This window comes from Leuciscus leuciscus, assembly GCF_965113295.1.
Source record: "Leuciscus leuciscus genome assembly, chromosome: 7".
In the NCBI taxonomy this organism is placed as follows: Eukaryota; Metazoa; Chordata; class Actinopteri; order Cypriniformes; family Leuciscidae; genus Leuciscus; species Leuciscus leuciscus.
The window spans coordinates 7,977,786-7,994,876 of NC_138731.1; the positions used below are offsets into that span (position 1 = coordinate 7,977,786).

Here is a 17,091-nt window from a genome sequence, read left to right on the forward strand (position 1 = left end):
TTTAGTGCGGTTCATTTGAAAAAGTGTGAACGCTGCCATACAAATCCTGGTGACACCGAACAAGTGGACTGAGACCACTGAGAAGATGGATCGCGGTTCGCTTCCAAACAAACTATGGTGCGGTTTGTGACGTGCCTCTGGGCCGTATTAATATAACGAGTGTTGGGGGGGGCTTTGAGCTAATCATGATGTGAAACACCTGCAGAGAATGATAAAAGGTGAGGGATCACTGACTTCAGCCTTTTTTGGTTACCCCTTTGTCATCTGTTATTTTGGGTTGCTGCTTTATTTATTTATTATTCGACTGAAATATGAACGCAACACAGACCAAAGGCATGTAAACGAACCAAAAACAGGAAGATGAGACCCTAAAAAGCACAGAATGCTCAAGCACACCTGGTTCTTCTCCTCATAGTCGTGATGTTGCCCATCACCGTTCGGTACAGGCATCAGAACCGCGTCTCTCGCAGCAGATCTTCATTTTTGTGTGTGCTGGAAGGATTCCTGCCGCTGTTTTGACTCATTTGCACATTTTATACCCAGACAGCAAACGTGTCGTACCAGATCCGGCCCACGTGTTGAGTCTACATGTACCAGATGTGGGCCGGATCTGGGCCGACACTACTCTGCTGTCTGGTTAAGCTCTTCACGAGTTCTCAGCTGGTCAAAAGGCTACGCACATACAACGAGCGTGTTATTCCCAGCTCACAGCACTGCTTTGGATGTTCGGTAAGTGCCGTCTTAAAATAGGCAATACGTCATAAAAACCGACCAGTCAGGTTGTGAACATCCTTATGACTTTAAGTTTGGGATCTTTAGGGTTGGTGATAAAATTGCCAATCTGAATGCGGATCAGGACTAAAAGTTTTTTTTGTTTTTTTTTGGTCCGGACCAAACGAACCAAGCCAACCGAACAACAAGTGTGAATACACCCTTAAAGGTTTCTAATTAGGTTTTTATCTCCTACAATAGATTTACACGCATCTAAGATCAAAAAACTTTCATTTTCTATTAATTTCCATTGCATCAGCTCTTTTTTCACAATGTCTGAAATAAGGGTTCAATAAAGGGTTCTGTCTCTCTAAACCCCTTCTTTATGAGAGCCTCCTTTGTTCTGATTGGTCAGATGACCCAGTGAAGAGCAAACCAATCACAACACACTGGGCTATCTGACCAATCAGAGCAGAGTAGACAAATCACAACAGTCTGGGCCATCTGACCAATCAGAGCAGAGTATTCTACTCTGCACTGATTGGCCCAGTCTGTTGTGATTGGTCTACTCTGCTCTGATTGGTCAGGTGACCCAGTCTGTTGTGATTGGTCTACTCTGCTCTGATTGGTCAGATGGTCCAGTCTGACCGCTTACAGCGCGTGTCAGAAACCAAACAGATACTAGCATATCTTAATTGACTCTTCGCAGGGAGTTTGATTGACAGGCGATCTGACCAATCATAATCCGCCGAATCCGCCATTTTTGTCCGACAAAGCAGTCAGAAGAGTTAGTAGATTAACGTTGGAGAATTTGAACTTGAAAAACAGTGTGTACTGACGTCTTTCCGCGGTTAAAACAACATTCCTTCTGCTGTTCATTCATGTTTATTTGATGCTAAGGAAGAGATGATGGGTTCATGAAAGGCTTTAACTGAGGCTCTACAGCGAGCTGTCAGACACATTAAAGAGCCACAAAACGGTATTTATTGTTTAAATTTCTTTTAAAAAAATGACCAAAAATTGAAAGCTGAGACTTCGCGTTGTCAGTGTCCTCTCTGCTCCGCGATGTATTTTTCACTGTGTGAGAACATGGAGTGGCGTGAGAGAGGCGTTGCTTGTCGGACTTAGCAACAGTAACTAAAGGGGGCGGGTCTTTGCGAACGGTCAATCTCAGCTCTTGATACACAGTGATACGAACAGTAATGATGACGTCGGTTTTACCGTATCAATCTCATCACAGTGGACTTGCTTTGTCAGCAGAAAACAGCGTCTTCTCGACATGAACAACACAAACCAAACTCTTCCAGTCTCAGATAAACTACTGTGTTTGAGGGTCAAAGTAGACGTTCACCAGCAGCCAATGAAGATCAGAGACTGGCATTATGCAAATGTGTAACAAACATGCGTAGATTCAGCTGGAAGTGAGACTGGAATTACTGACGACTCGTTTCAGTTCAGAATCACTTCTTTATTTTGAGAGACAAATACTCAAAAAATGTATCTGCACTTTGATCTTTGAAACTTTGCAGAATTTTTCGTGAAAGGGAATATCCCAAAAAGCACATTAGGGGCACTTTAAGTAGGCTACGATATAGCATTTAGCAACAGAAGCACCAGGCAGTGTTATAACTGTGTGTGTTTGTGTGTGTTAAAGTGGGCAGACTCCAGCAGAGTCAGATCACCGTCTGCTGGAGGTGGCATGCAGGTTAGAGATGTACGGTATCCGACTTCATCCTGCGAAAGACAGAGAAGGAACCAAACTCAGTCTGGCTGTGGCACACGCAGGTGTCCTCGTGTTTCAGGTACATGCACTCACACACTCTCACACACGTTCATGAGCAACAGAGTGCTTTCCATGACACGAGCTGTGCTTTACTCAGGGGCACACCAGGATCAACAACTTCAACTGGTCTAAAATACGCAAGCTGAGTTTCAAGAGAAGGAGGTTCCTTATCAAATTAAGAGCAGACCCTAGCGTGAGTCTCACTTCTGTGTGGTTATGGCTGTATATTACTGTTTTAACATGAATGTGTCATTACATTAGGTTTATATTATAATGTCCATTTGTAATCTGTCTGTCTCGTCCTGTAGGAGAATGTTAATCAGGATACTCTGGAGTTTTTGATGGCGAGTCGGGACTGCTGTAAAATGTTTTGGAAGATCTGTGTGGAGTATCACGCCTTCTTCAGGCTCTTTGAGGAGCCCAGACCCAAACCTAAACCGGTGCTGTTCAGCAGGGGCTCTTCCTTCAGGTTCAGGTACTACATCTGGTGAAACATCTGGAAAAATATATCTGTGGGTGTTTGGGTATAGTCATATATGTGTAGTGTGAACCCTTAATTGAAAAAGAAGAAGTGCGCTTAATAGAGTTGATTGTGTACTTCAAAGTGTGTGTGTTTGTGTGTTTTTATTTTATTTTTATGGCAGATAATATATTAAAGTCCCCCTGTGGTGAAAATCAAGCTTTTAATGTTGTTTATATGTCTATGTGGTGTTTTTAATATGCTTTAAGACAAACCATGTGCAAATTCATAAGTCGACACCATTGCTGAGTATTAAGACAGTCTCAAAAACACGGTTTGAAGTCGCTGGTGTTTCTGACGTCACAAACTTGTAACCAATCAGATCAACGTGTGATCGTCAACCAGTGGATCTCTAAGCTGAGTGAGTGAGTGGAGGCGGGGCTCATTTGCATATTCATAGAACCGCATATACTAAATTAGGCAAGGGTGTAGAGTCACATTCAAGCTATTTTAAGCCGTGAAGAATTTTTTCAAGGAAAATTTTTTTTAATAACTTTTAAATATGTCATTTTGATGATCAAAGATGAGTTTAAAAATTATTGACTACAGGCCACTTAAGTGTACTTAAAGAGAGTTTACTTTTAAATATATTTCTTAACACACTTAAAAACACTTAAAAAGTGCACTTTGTTATAATGTCAGATTAAAACTTTTATTTTTAATTTATAGAAGTAATTATGAAACAATAGAAGTTGTTTTGAAATTATATATAAAGATGTAATTAAGTCAAGCACTTTAATGTTCATGTCACGATCCACAGGTAAGATCCAAGTGCATTTATTAGGGTAATTCGTAATCGTAAATCTAGTCCAGGCAGGGGTCAAAACCAAGGAAGCAATCCAAAACATAAAACAATACAAAACAGGCAACAAAGCAGAACTCAGAAGTGGTGTGATAATAGACAAGGACTCCGTGACAAACACTGAACAACCAGGGTATATATACTCACAGAACTAACAATGAAACCGGGAACAGCTGGGAACAATGATGGGGAACAGCTGAGTGCAATGAACAGTGATTGGTACAGACAAGGATTGTGGGGAATGCGGTTCATAATGTGGATGACACAGTGGGGAAGAGGACCTCTAGTGGACACCAGGAATACACAAACCAGACACTGTGACAGTTCAGCTAGTTGTATTTAATATCAATTTTAAATTATAATACATTTTAATTTAATTGCAATTATCATGTAAAGTCTCTATTCTTTTAAAGTATATTATTTCCTTAATAAGCACTCTTTTTAAAAGTATGCTAAAGTGCTATTTCTTTTTGAAAATGTAATATTGATTTGTGCAACTTTGTTTATTAAAGGGGTTTATGTCATGATTATTAGACATTTTTTTTGATAATTAAATATTATAATTTTTTTTTGCCTTTTTTAATTTTCTTGACCATTTCTACCCTCTCTCTGCCCTCTCTATAATTAAACACGCCATTTTTCTTCTGTACCTTTAAGACACTTGTGATAAATGAGTAGTAACGGGTTGCAGGTTATTTGCACAGAAATGTGCTGAAAAGAACATAAAACAAATGTTGGTCTGTAGTAATTATATATATATTTTCTAATTTTGGAATACTTTGAAAGTATACCCCCTTTAATTCTGAAAAACAGAGAGCTAATTGGCTACTTTTGGAAACGTGTCATCCTATGCAGTTGGACTAATTACCCCCTCTTCTCTGCAGCGGTCGGACACAGAAGCAGGTGATAGATTATGTGAAGGAAAATGAGTTTAAAAAACTGCCCTTTGATAGGTGAGTCTGATATGTTCTTTTAATGAATGTAAAGTCAGAGATTCAGCACTGCTATTTCTTTAAAGATTTATTCAGTGTAAACTTGAAACGCTTTGCGGTTCATTGTGTGTGTTTGTTGTTTTCTCTTTCAGGAAACATAGTAAAGTGCAGTACAACAGTAGCCTGTCGCCTCTGCGTTCTGCACAGGTCCAAGTGCCAAATCAAGTTAGTGTCTTCACATATGAAAGTTTTCAAGGCATTATCAATTAAGAGATACGTTTTTAAGGAAGGTTTTGGTTTCAATACAGCTTAAAGTCAACATGAAATCAAAATTGACCCTATTTACTTTGTTAGCGCATATTACTAGTCTTGTGGTGAACAATTAATCCGTGCAAGTTAATACACACAAAAAAAGGTTTGCCGTGGTAATCTTTAATCAAAATTTGAAAAGTTCCGATCTGGAATGGCGTTCCTTTTCTGATGACGTCAGTTTGACGGCTTGGGTTGAAAACGCTTAACCACTCCCATCAAACCGTCAGTCTGCTATGAGCAGAGATAGAGAGGAGTGCTAAAGTAAAACCTTGCCCTCTGTTCAATATTCCGTTTCACTTGGAAATACGTCACAACACTGGAGAAAAGTCGTTTGCAACTTCCGGTTCACAGGGACTTTAAACTCACTCTAAAGCAATTGATGCATAATGTCAATTACCACAGAAATATATTTAGAAATGGATGGATAGATGGAGATACAAAGCTGCATTCAGTAGTTTGGTGCTAATTTAAAAAGTTGTTATCATATGAGATAAAGTTTGTGTTTCAATTATGTATGGTGCGGACCGCTTTTAGAAAAGGTCTAGGAAACAGAAAGACCATGAAAGACAAAAAACAAGTGTAAACATCGGTAGAGCATACAAAATGTGGAAAGATTTGATGATGGAGAAAATCCTGAGTAGTGAAGCCCACCTTGCATCTTGTTAGATCCACGTCAATAGATGGCAGTGAAGAGTCTAACAAAGGGGTGTCTAAACTCAGTTTTGGAAGACTGAGGACTCACTGTCCTGCAGAGTTTAGCTCCAATTTGCCTCAACATTAGCTGATTAGCTGGTTCATGTGTGTTAAATTGGGGTTGGAGCTGAACTCTGCGGGACAGTGGCCCTCCAGGAGCAGTATTGGACACCACTGGTCTAACACCATTGTGGTAACGGGACTTAAAGTACACAAATCATACAAGAACTACTGAATGCACCTTTAAATTAGCATGATTTAAATTAAAAAATTAAATGTAAAAAATTACTGTCTGAACCGATTGACTGCCTTAGGCTATGTTCACTCTTAGCGTCTTTTTTCAAACTGCCAGCGTCTGTTCTACATTATAACCCTATGGAGTAAACCGTTCTTTCAAAAAAGTCCTGAGCGCTTTTTTAGACGCCACCGCCGGCGTCTTTTTCTGCAGCTCAGAGCGTCTTTTTAAGTTGAAAAAAGTTCAACTTTTCTGAAAAGAACGGCCTACGTCAAGCGCCTTTTTGACAGCTGACCAATGACAAGCGAGTAGCGAGACCTGTCGTTTCCATAACAACAAGAACAACTGTCTGTCGTGCACCCACAAACGTCTTTGTGAACCGACATTCTCCTCCCCGGTAACTTCAAAAGCCAACGCAAGAGCCAACTTTCTCTTTCTCGAAATTTTTTGCATCACACAGCACTAGGCTACTGTTGCAGCTGTTGTTATAGCAACAAAAGACGCGCTCGGCTGCTATTTGTAACCGAACGCTGCCAGCGTTTTTTTTTTTGCTAAAAAAACGCCGTTGTCAACTTTTTCTTGTCAAAAAAGACGCTAAGTGTGAACATAGCCTTAGTGCTCAGTTTGCACTATATGTACTGAGGAGCCTCTTATTCAGCCTCCTTTCACTGAAGGGCCTGGCATCCAACTGCAGGGCCTGAAGCTTTGAAGGCCACAGGGCAATGATCCCACTGGTGCAGTTTATAATCCAGCCCTGGCAAGGATACAAGAAAGGGGCATGATGTAACTATTCACATAGAGCAAACTCCACCCATAACCAGAAGTTTTGGCATAACCAGAAGTTCAACCATCTATTAGTTGGTATCAGGGTTGCCAGGTGTGAGTCACAAAATCAGCCTAATTTCTATTCAAAACCCGTCCAATCACGGCCAAAACTAGCCCAGTCGCATCCCGGGGGGGGGAAAAATCAGAGGTGTTGCTTCAACCCGCGGACTAAAAAACAACCCTCGGCAACAGTGTAAAAATTGCCCAATTCCGTAGCAAAACTGTGGACTTCAAGTAGTTCCACCCAGTTTAAAAAACTCTATAGATCGAATAATAAACTTAAATAATTCATGAACAAGCTTCACATTTTCTGCTTCTACACCATCTGGAATGCTAGACTTCTATTGTAAGTGCATTAATGTAAATGAAAAGTTGATTACTTTGGGGTAATCGTAGACCCTAACTTTTATAGAACCCAGAACCTGAAATATTTAGGCACTTATGGAAGACTCTTGTCTTTGTCTCTTCTTCTCTCAGGCTGTCAGGGATGGCTCATTTTTAGTAAGCTCTGAAGACTCTGCGGTATTAAGACCATGTGGAAACTCCTCCCCATCGACTCAGCGCAACGGATGCAGTGACCAAACGTACCCCATTCAAGAGGACAGCAGAAGTCAGGCAGCTAAGCAGACCCCCGTCGATCGAGCAGGTCTGGCGTCCCGCGCAGCTAAAGGCAGCAGCTCATCCATTCCTTATATTGACTGCAGTGATGCAGAGTTTAGTGAACAGGAAGTCAGAGGTCGGGTCAGCAGGTCACACTCACACACACGTGATGGCAACAGTGACAGCGCTTATGGCACAGGGTTTGGTTTGCACCGTACACATAAGCAGGACAGATACTTAGGCAAGTTCAGGCAGAAAGAGTCTCCGCCTCTTTCCCCTGTAAACCAAGCCGAAAGCCCCGCCCACAGCTACCCCAGCCCCTCCTCTCCAAATCAATGTGCTAACATTTTTGAGTCATCATTTTTTGGAGGCAGGGTACACGGGCCGCTCCATAGCACACTAATGGAAGAGTTGGCTGCAAAAAACCACCACACAGGCACCAGGAGCCTGACCTCTAGCCCCGCCCCCTCCTCAATTCACAGGACCGGCTCACTAAGCCACACCCAGTATAATGGACACACCGGGTGGAGCTTTAGTTCAAAAGCAGGACGGGAGGAAAGATGTGGACTTTTTAGTAGCTGCTCCCCAATTATGAATCGTTCTGCAAACAAGTCCCAGAACACTGTTAGCCAGTTAGAAAGAAACACGCGTGTCTTGAATCAGACAAGAGACACTCCCGTTCTCTCCCGTTCTGAGAGAATGGCCATGTTGGAGCGCCGAATGCTGGCCAACGGGCTCACGCCTCCCGGCAAGGCCAATCTCAAGCTAAGCTCCCCGCACCGACGCTTCGGGGCTGTGCAGATGATTGATGGCTCCACCAGTAGTGGCACAGATACTAGCGACTCTGAGGAGGCGGAGACTACTGGCTCCTGCAGCCAATCACTAGGGTTTGAAAACCAAGCCGCCCGTAGTTCGTCCCCCCTCCGCAGAAACAAGTACTCCTTTGAGAGCTTGCAGCTAGATGATCTTGATGATGAAGGAGGGTGTGTGAACCTTAGCGATGAGGAAGGGATGCAAGTGTTTAACTGCTAGCCATGCTAGCATGAAAACTTCATTGCGCTGTGCTTCTCAGCCATGCCACACTGAGTTTTCTTTTCCTGTAACCTGAGATGGCCTTAGCTGTGTGACAAGGTGGATATTCTTCCCTTTCTTGAGGCAAACATTTTGTACAGTTTTACTGTAAGTGATTGTATCCAGCCTCTTTATTGAGCAGGAGGGGACTTTTGTTGTGCCAAGTTCTGCACAGAAAAATTATTACTCAGTTCTGATGCAGAAATAATCTGGAATATTTCAGAAACTCAGAGTGATGTTGTCACTCCCTGGAGTAACTTCAGGATCTCTGGGTTGGAAATATGCAAGGAGCCATTACAGGTAGATGTGACCGTGATTTTGCCAAGCAAGATGTGTTCCTGGATCCACATCCTTGTTGGTCCAGGAGCAACTTTCCTGTCGACCGTTTAGATGTTTGGGTTAGAGTAAGGTTCTTAGAGTTAAATCTGAGGCTCCAACAGCAATGTCAAATCATCATTCCACCCTGGCATTTAGGGGTTGTTAATGGTGAGGCTGTTATATGAAAGAGTTTGAGGGAGTACAGTTTATGGGGCCTTCATGCCTCGCCTTTATGAGGAACACTCTCCATAAATCATTACTTTTGACCATTTAGGCTTTTTAATAACATTAGGAAATAGATCTCGGATCCTACATTTGAAATGATTGTTGTGCTTTTAGAACAGGGATGGGCAATTCTAGTCCTGCAGAGTTTAGCTCCAGCCCTGATCAAACTCACCTGCCTGTAGCATCCGATCATGAAGACTTTGATTATCTTGTTTGGGTGTGTTTAATTAGGGTTGGAGCTAAACTCTGCAGGAAAGTGGATCTCACCCCTTTTTTATACAAGTATGTGTAGCAACCTTCTCAACTCTGGCCCTCAACCACTTTCCTGCAGAGTTAATCAAACACACCTGAACAAAGAAAATCAAGATCTTCAGGATTACTACAAAGTTATAGGCAGGTGAGTTTGATCAGGTTTGGAGCTAAACTCTGCAGGAAAGTGGATCTTGAGGACCAGAGTTGAGAACCCCTGGTGTGGAGCAGCGGTACCCAGTCTTGCTCCTGCAGACTTCAGTTCAACCCAACACACCTGCCTGTTATTTCCTAGTAATCCTGAAGACCTTGATTAGCTGGATCAGGTGTGTTTGATTGGGGTATGGTAGCCCTCCAGGAGCAGGGTTGGCTACTCTTTGTATAGAGCAGGAATGGTGAACAGCGGTCCTGGAGAGCCACAGTCCTGCAGAGTTTTGCTTCAACCCTAATCAAACACACCTCAACAAGCTAATCAAGGGCTGTGTCCGAAATCGCCCCCTATACCCTCCAATAGGGCACTATTTGAGGGGACAGCAATTTGTAGTGGTGTCCGAAACAATAGTGGATGTTACTGAGTGCACTCATTCAATCCCACAATGCAACGCAATAATGAGTGTACAACTGATGTACGCTCAACGGCTAAAGAAAACCCATAATGCACTGTGAGCGCCACAGCTGAATAAATCCAAGTGTAATATTATACAGGTATAAATTCCTTTTTAATTGACTATTAAATTGTTTAATTACTGTTTTTGCATGCTAGTTTCCATAGCAGAGTTCAGGATAAATCTTTTTATTTCTACTGGAGCTGCCAGTTTGCTACGTTTCAATTAATTATTAAAAAAGCAAAAGCGACTGCCCTTCCGGCACACCTTCCGGTCTGAATTCACTCACTCGTTTTCATTCACTCCTTCAAGTGGACTATATTAGTGGAGTAATGTAGGAAATAGTGAATGAATGAATAGTTTAGGGGGCGATTTTGAACACAGCAAAGGTCTGAAGGGTTACTAGGAAGCTACTGGCAGGTACGTTTTATCAGGGTTGGAGCTGAACTCTGCAGGACTGAGGCTCTCCAGGACCGGAGTTCGCCACCCCTGGTGTAGAGCTTCATCTTCATTAATATTCTTGAACATCAGTTTGCCATTTGTACGTGTGTGCTGGCACTCTCAGCTGATCTTCAATGAATCATTTAAAGGACCTAGTGTGATTTTTTTGAAGCTTCACTCATCTTCAGCTTTTGCAAAAGAGCTTTATATAATGGTCTTCATTGTGTGGCTCATTTCACGCTCTGTGTGAGCCTGGGAAATATCTCTGTTTACTGCGAGAAGCCAGCAGATTCAGAGACTGGGACATTTTTAATGGTATCTTATAAAATCCTGCATGATTTTTAATTAGGTAGCTTTAAATGTAAACTTTTTGAATATATAAAGATTTTTTCTCCTGTTGTGTCAGAATTGTGATGAATGTATTTGTCAGTAAGAGATTTCAGTTGATGAAATTACATAGGCTACTCACCTTCATGTAGGACCTTTATATTCTTCAAACAAAAGGAATAATTCTGAAGAATGTTCGCACTGCTCTTTTAGAGTACAATAGAATTATACAGTTTATTGGTCACATTGGGCCATATGGGTTTGGAGTGACTTAAGGGTGAGTAAGCAATGACAGACCTTTCATTTTTGAGTGAACTGTCCCTTTAAGCTGTGGGATGGGTCAGTCTATAGACAGAAAGTGTCATATGAGAGCATTTGTGTCTGTGTCTCACTAGCCACGTTTCCATTACCCTTCAAATTGCGCACATTGGAATTGCGAACTGAAAATACGCCCAATGGAAATGCGCCAATTTCGCAAAAACTCCCATGTATCGCAAAAATGTTTTACGTTGGTTAATAATACAATTCGAAAAAGGAATATTTCGCAAAACTGCAATGGAAATGTTTTTTTTTTTCTCACATTCACCTGGCGTACGTAACAGCCGTGATTTTTTGATTGACTTGTCGCGCAAGAAAAAAATGACTCGCATTTAGTCGCATAACATCGGTTAATGGAAACGGCATCATTTTACAATCGTTTTTTATCGACATTTTGAAAATATAGCAAAAGTTTTGTGCAAATCTGTAATGGAAACGTGGCTACTGTGTTTTACTCTCCCTCCCTCCCTGAGCACCCCCACCTTACCTTACCCGTGGGTTCAACCGTTATCCTTCAGCAGGGATTAGAAAGGCCATTTCATTTAGGTTTTTTGATATTTCAACAAAAAAATGCATACCTGCTGTAGATTTCATTGTCAGAAAAAACAAGGAAAGTGTGATAATGCCACCTAGCACAAGTGTTTCTAATCCCTGTCTGATTTCACACTCAGCTTTGATGTCACTGCACTATTGGCTGATATTCACTGTTGTTTTATACCTTTTCTTTTCTGAAACAGCTTGAGTTTGTCATCCTTGCCATTTATGATCAATAAATGCTTATGTTTTCTGCTGGCATTTAAAATGGGAATGAATGAATCTTTGTAACCACTGGTGTTTTTAAATGCTGCGCTGCATGCTCTCCCTTCCTATGGCTGTCCTGTGCTGTTTCGATGAAAGCTGAGAAGCAGTGCACTCTGGGAAATTTTCACACATGAAAATTTGAATATCCTTTTGTATGTCTGTGACATGACTGATCTTCTTTTGTTTGTTCACACAATTATCAAATTATACACCAGTATTTGTATTCATAATGATTCCATCAGCTTCATGGCCTGAGAAAAATCACGCCACCTGCTGTTGATTTGTGTGAATGACATGTTGATGATCTTTCTCACACAATGGCTATGTTCACAATGGTACACAAGCATACTGCATATAGTACACTTCTTACTAGGGCTGGGCGATATATCGCACGATATTGTTATGCGCATCTCATCAGTAAAGCCGGTTCCTTGATTAGTAGTAAATCGCCATCACCTGCTTTCAGATGGAGCGGCATTTACTACAAAGAGCCGTAGTTAACTGACAAGCTGAGCCATATCGCATTAATTATCGCTGGCGATACGTCCGCGATATTAATGCGATATGGCTCAGCTTGTCAGTTAACTACGGCTCTTTGTAGTAAATGCCGCTCCATCTGAAAGCAGGTGATGGCGATTTACTACTAATCAAGGAACCGGCTTTACTGATGAGATGCGCATAACAATATCGTGCGATATATCGCCCAGCCCTACTTCTTACTATTTAGAAAAATAGTATATGAAACATGTGAAAGAATAAACTATGCAACAAACATTTACATATTGTTGACATACTGTACCAAGGCACGTTTAATCCAGAAAGTGGCCTACAGTTTTCATTTTGTGTAAGAATATGTTACATTTTATCAGTCTGATCAAATAATCAGCCAACAAAAAGACGCTATTACATCCAATTCATTTTTTTTTACACTGGAAATAGTAGAATATAGTATCCTACGCAGTGTGCTCTGGTTGTATACTGCACATTACTATTGCATGCATACAGAAAATGGACATATTACATGCTGCATACTGCAAAACAAGTATGGTAGTGTGTTATCTGCTATTGTGAACATGGCCGTTCCCTCTCTTCCTCTGTCTCATTCAGCACTGTTCAAGTGTTTTCTCTGTTCTGATGTTTCCTGCCTGTTTCTTCTCAATGACCTTTGGTTCAGCTGCTTTTTATGAACCACATAGACTTTCTAACAATGTATTTTGTGCACTAGTGTCAATAAAGTTACAGTTGGCCTTTTAAGACTCAGGAATTGTTTTTTAAGCTTGTGAAGCTGATATTTGTCATAACCCCACCCCTCACACCCCTCACACTCCTCCTGCTGTCTGTGGCTGCACAACGCATGTCTCGCTATCTGTCCGCACATGTGTGTATATGAAGTGCAGTATACATGCATTAGTTCACGTTTCATGTACGTATGGTGCAGTGTGCATTGTTTATGTGGTTTGTGTGGTTTACATGGATGAGTTTGTGTTGTTTGAACACTATTTACAAGTTTGGACATGTTCCTTTTTATTATAAAAATGTTTCATATTTTCAAGTAATCAAAAGGATGAAATAACAGAAATGGAAATATGCTTATTATGTAGTGACCAAAACGTGAAACATATCAAAACGCTCTTCTTTGATTCCAGCTCTGTTCATTCACTCAACTAAATAACTTTGTTAAAGGAGTTCACATGTATATTGGGGGTTTTCCTTCACCATCTGCCCTAAGTGCACTTCATTGTGTTGCATGTGCACCTGTAGTGTACTTCAAATCTTAAAGGAACATGCCACCGTTTTTTGAAATAGGGGTTATTCGCCGTCTCCTCTACATTTAGATAGGTGGGCAAACACATTTTTGTCTCAGTGCATGCATTGTCTTAGTCTGGCAGCGCCGCCACTAGCTTAGCTTAGCATAATGAATGGAATCCTTTGTTGCCGGATAGCATGTCGTGAGTAAAAAAAAAAAAAAAAAAAAAAAGTAAACTATTACTTGCAGATAATATAATACTGATTAAATAAGAGGCCTCTTAAGTGCACTTACAGAGAGACACTACTATGACAGTTTCTTAACACACTCAAGTACTTGATTATTACATTTAAAGTTCATATATTTTAAATGCACAAAATAATTGTTACAAATGTGTAATTACAAATATATTTAAATACATGACATAAACGTTTCAATAGCAATTACATTTAAGTATATTTTAATTTATATTTCATAGACTACATGTAATTTCATAATTACTTCTATTAAGATGTACTTAAGTCCTACTTTAGTTCAAGTTTAGCTAATTGCATTTAATCATTATTTAAACTATATTACATTTGCATTTAACATGCGATTTAGTGTCCGAAAACATTACATTCAGTTCGCACTTGAGTATATTTGTTAATACTTAATTTACACGTTATGTAGTTACTATAGTAATAACAATCAATTATCCATAATTGCATGAAACTGAAATCCTAACCCCATAGTAAGTACAGTAGTTATTAATAGCCTATTACTCAGTACTTTAATGTATCATTACACTGTAACAGGGACTCCTTAAAAGTGTAACTGTAAGTATATTATTTCTGTAGTAAGTGCTAAGTTTTTAAAGTATGCTAAAGTGTACTTGTTTCCAGGAGTGGGGTCAAGTCATCTATTTCAAACGTTTAGTTAGAGAGCTTTGAGCTTGTGAGAAATGTGTTCAAACGTTTGATTGGGAGTGTGTGTGTCAGGCTTCACTCATCATGGTAGTGTGTGTGTCAGGCTTCACTCATCATGACTGCTCTACTCTAAGGAAACACACGAGCCGGATTTGGGCAAGTACTGAGAAACACCTCCTGTAGGAGTAGAGTTTAGTGGGAAGAACTTCTAGACGGACCATCAACATAGACATGCACACTCAAGTTATTCATTATTTAATTCAAATTTTTTTTTTTTTTTTACCCATTTAGACTAAACTGTAACCTTTACCAAGAGTACTATGACAGTACCATGGTACAACAATTTTGATAAAAATCATGATTTTGTATAATCACCATATTCCTGTACTATGTCCTCCAAAAAATAACATGTGACTCCCATGGTTCATATCCTAAAAAAACAACAACATGGTAATATCATGGTACTTTTTGTGCTTTTTTTTGTTATTGATGCATATTTGCATGCTAAAATAAGTGAAATGAGCAGCAATCACATACTGAAACTATCAGTATACTGTTCATCTGCCTCAGGTCTGTGCTAACTATCATCGTGTGTGTGTGTGTGTGTGTGTGTGTGTGTGTGTGTGTGTGTGTGTGTGTGTGTGTGTGTGTGTGTGTGTGTGTGTGTGTGTGTGTGTGTGTGTGTGTGTGTGTGTGTGTGTGTGTGTGTGTGTCTCATTCTCAGAGGAGGTGTGTGCTTCGCTCACATTAGTTAATGGTCTCGCTGAAGACTGTCGGGGAGCGACGCCGTCTCCTCTCGTCTCCCCCATGCTGAACGACACTGGTGCCATACGCACTGATGAAGAGGAGGACAACAGGAGGAAGGTTAGATCTGTGTGTCACTGAAGCTACACTCAATAAAGTGTTACTGGTGACACTTTACAATAATGTTCATTAGTTAACATGAGCTAAGAATGAACAATACTTCCACATCATTTATTAATCTTAGTTAATATTAATTTAAACATTTACTAATCTATTATTAAAATCAAAGGTTGTATTTGTTAACCTTAGTTAATGCACTGTGAACTAACATGAACTAACAATGAACAGCTTTATTTTTATTAACTAACATTAAAGATTAACTAATATAGTACAAATGTCTAAAAAAAACGTTTAAAGTGTAGTGTACATTCATTATAGTGACTCTTTTCTGAATGCCCTGTATGTGTGTGTTTATATGCACAATCAAACCTCTCCAGGACTCAGCTGTAGTATAGCGAAGGTCATTGTGATATATTGTGTTTGTGCAGATCTGTCCCACTGATAAGGCGTACTTCATTGCTAAAGAGTTGCTGAGCACTGAGAGGACATTCCTGAAGGACCTGGAGCTGATCACTGCGGTAAATGATGGACAGATCTTCATCAGATACACACACACACACGTCATCAGAGACTGTGGATCAGTTCTGTGTGTGTGTGTGTGTTAGTCGTTTCAGGAGGTGTTGGAGAAAGAGGACTGTGTTCCTGACACCCTGAAGACACTGTTGAGCTCCACCTATGAGCCGCTACTTTCCCACCACACACACTTCCTCCAGGAGCTCGAGGAGAGACTATCACTGTGGTGAGACACACACACACACACACACACACACTTTACTTTATTTATTAGCGTGGAGTCTATAATCATCGCCACCTGCTGGTCAAACCACACCATTAACTAATGATTAAACAGTGCACAAGAAGTTGAACTGAACACTGGGTCATCATTGACTCACCATCATGTCATTCTGAACCCTTCCTCTCCTCTGTTAACCACAGAACAGGATATTTTGAATGTGTGTGTGCTGTATTTTAGGGAAGGTCGTTGCAATATGCAGGTTAAAGGAGATTTCCAGCATGTAGGAGACCTGCTGCTGAAGACCATACAGCACCTGAAGGTGATTCTGTGTGTGTGTGTGTGTGTGTGTGTGTGTGTGTGTGTGTGTGTGTGTGTGTGTGTGTGTGTGTGTGTGTGTGTGTGTGTGTGTGTGTGTGTGTGTGTGTGTGTGTGTGTTGAGCAGATGCTCTGTTATCAGTGCTGTTAGTGACAGTGTTGTGTGTGTGTGTTTAGCCTCTCTCAGCTCAGCTGCAGAAGAGCTCAGAGTGTGTGTACGCGCTGGAGAGAGTGTGCGCTGTGTCCCGGCGGCTGGAGCTCGTGTGCCGTGAGTTTGAGATGCAGAAGGTGTGTTACATTCCTTTAAACGTGTTTCTGCTGAGTCCTCTACATCGCCTGCTGCACTACAGACAGATCCTCGATAGACTCTGCAAACACCACCCGCCAACACACACCGACTACAGCCACTGCAGAGGTGAGAGACTGTGTGTGTGTGTGTGTGTGTGTGTGTGTGTGTGTGTGTGTGTGTGTGTGTGTGTGTGTGTGTGTGTGTGTGTGTGTGTGTGTGTGTGTGTGTGTGTGTGTGTGTGTGTGTGTGTGTGTGTGTGTGTGGGTGGAAGACTGACTGTGAGCACGCTTCTGATATAGCTAAAGTTTTAGGGAAAACAGTGATGAAAAATGTTCTCTGAAGACAAGTGCTTTTGAAAAACAGTAAAAGTACTGTACATTTTCAGAATTTCTTTATAAATTTGAGGAATTTTAAGTCATGTTAAGTAAAATAGACTTTACATAAAAAATAAATAAAAAAACCCA

General features: G+C 40.8%; 1 protein-coding gene across 2 annotated transcripts in view; it reads left to right on the forward strand.

Annotated features, from left to right (window-relative positions):
• The window catches only part of LOC309503312 (FERM, ARHGEF and pleckstrin domain-containing protein 1), a 48,277-nt gene that overhangs the window by 18,409 nt on the left and 12,777 nt on the right, over window positions 1–17,091 (forward strand). For both annotated transcript variants that reach the window (XM_082176071.1, XM_082176070.1), the window contains 11 exons: window positions 2,366–2,513; window positions 2,592–2,687; window positions 2,803–2,969; window positions 4,701–4,769; window positions 4,901–4,973; window positions 7,291–7,459; window positions 15,148–15,287; window positions 15,716–15,805; window positions 15,893–16,026; window positions 16,261–16,342; window positions 16,516–16,753. In XM_082176071.1, the coding sequence (XP_082032197.1) occupies window positions 2,366–2,513; window positions 2,592–2,687; window positions 2,803–2,969; window positions 4,701–4,769; window positions 4,901–4,973; window positions 7,291–7,459; window positions 15,148–15,287; window positions 15,716–15,805; window positions 15,893–16,026; window positions 16,261–16,342; window positions 16,516–16,753 (1,406 nt within the window). The remainder of the gene's footprint in view (window positions 1–2,365; window positions 2,514–2,591; window positions 2,688–2,802; window positions 2,970–4,700; window positions 4,770–4,900; window positions 4,974–7,290; window positions 7,460–15,147; window positions 15,288–15,715; window positions 15,806–15,892; window positions 16,027–16,260; window positions 16,343–16,515; window positions 16,754–17,091) is intronic.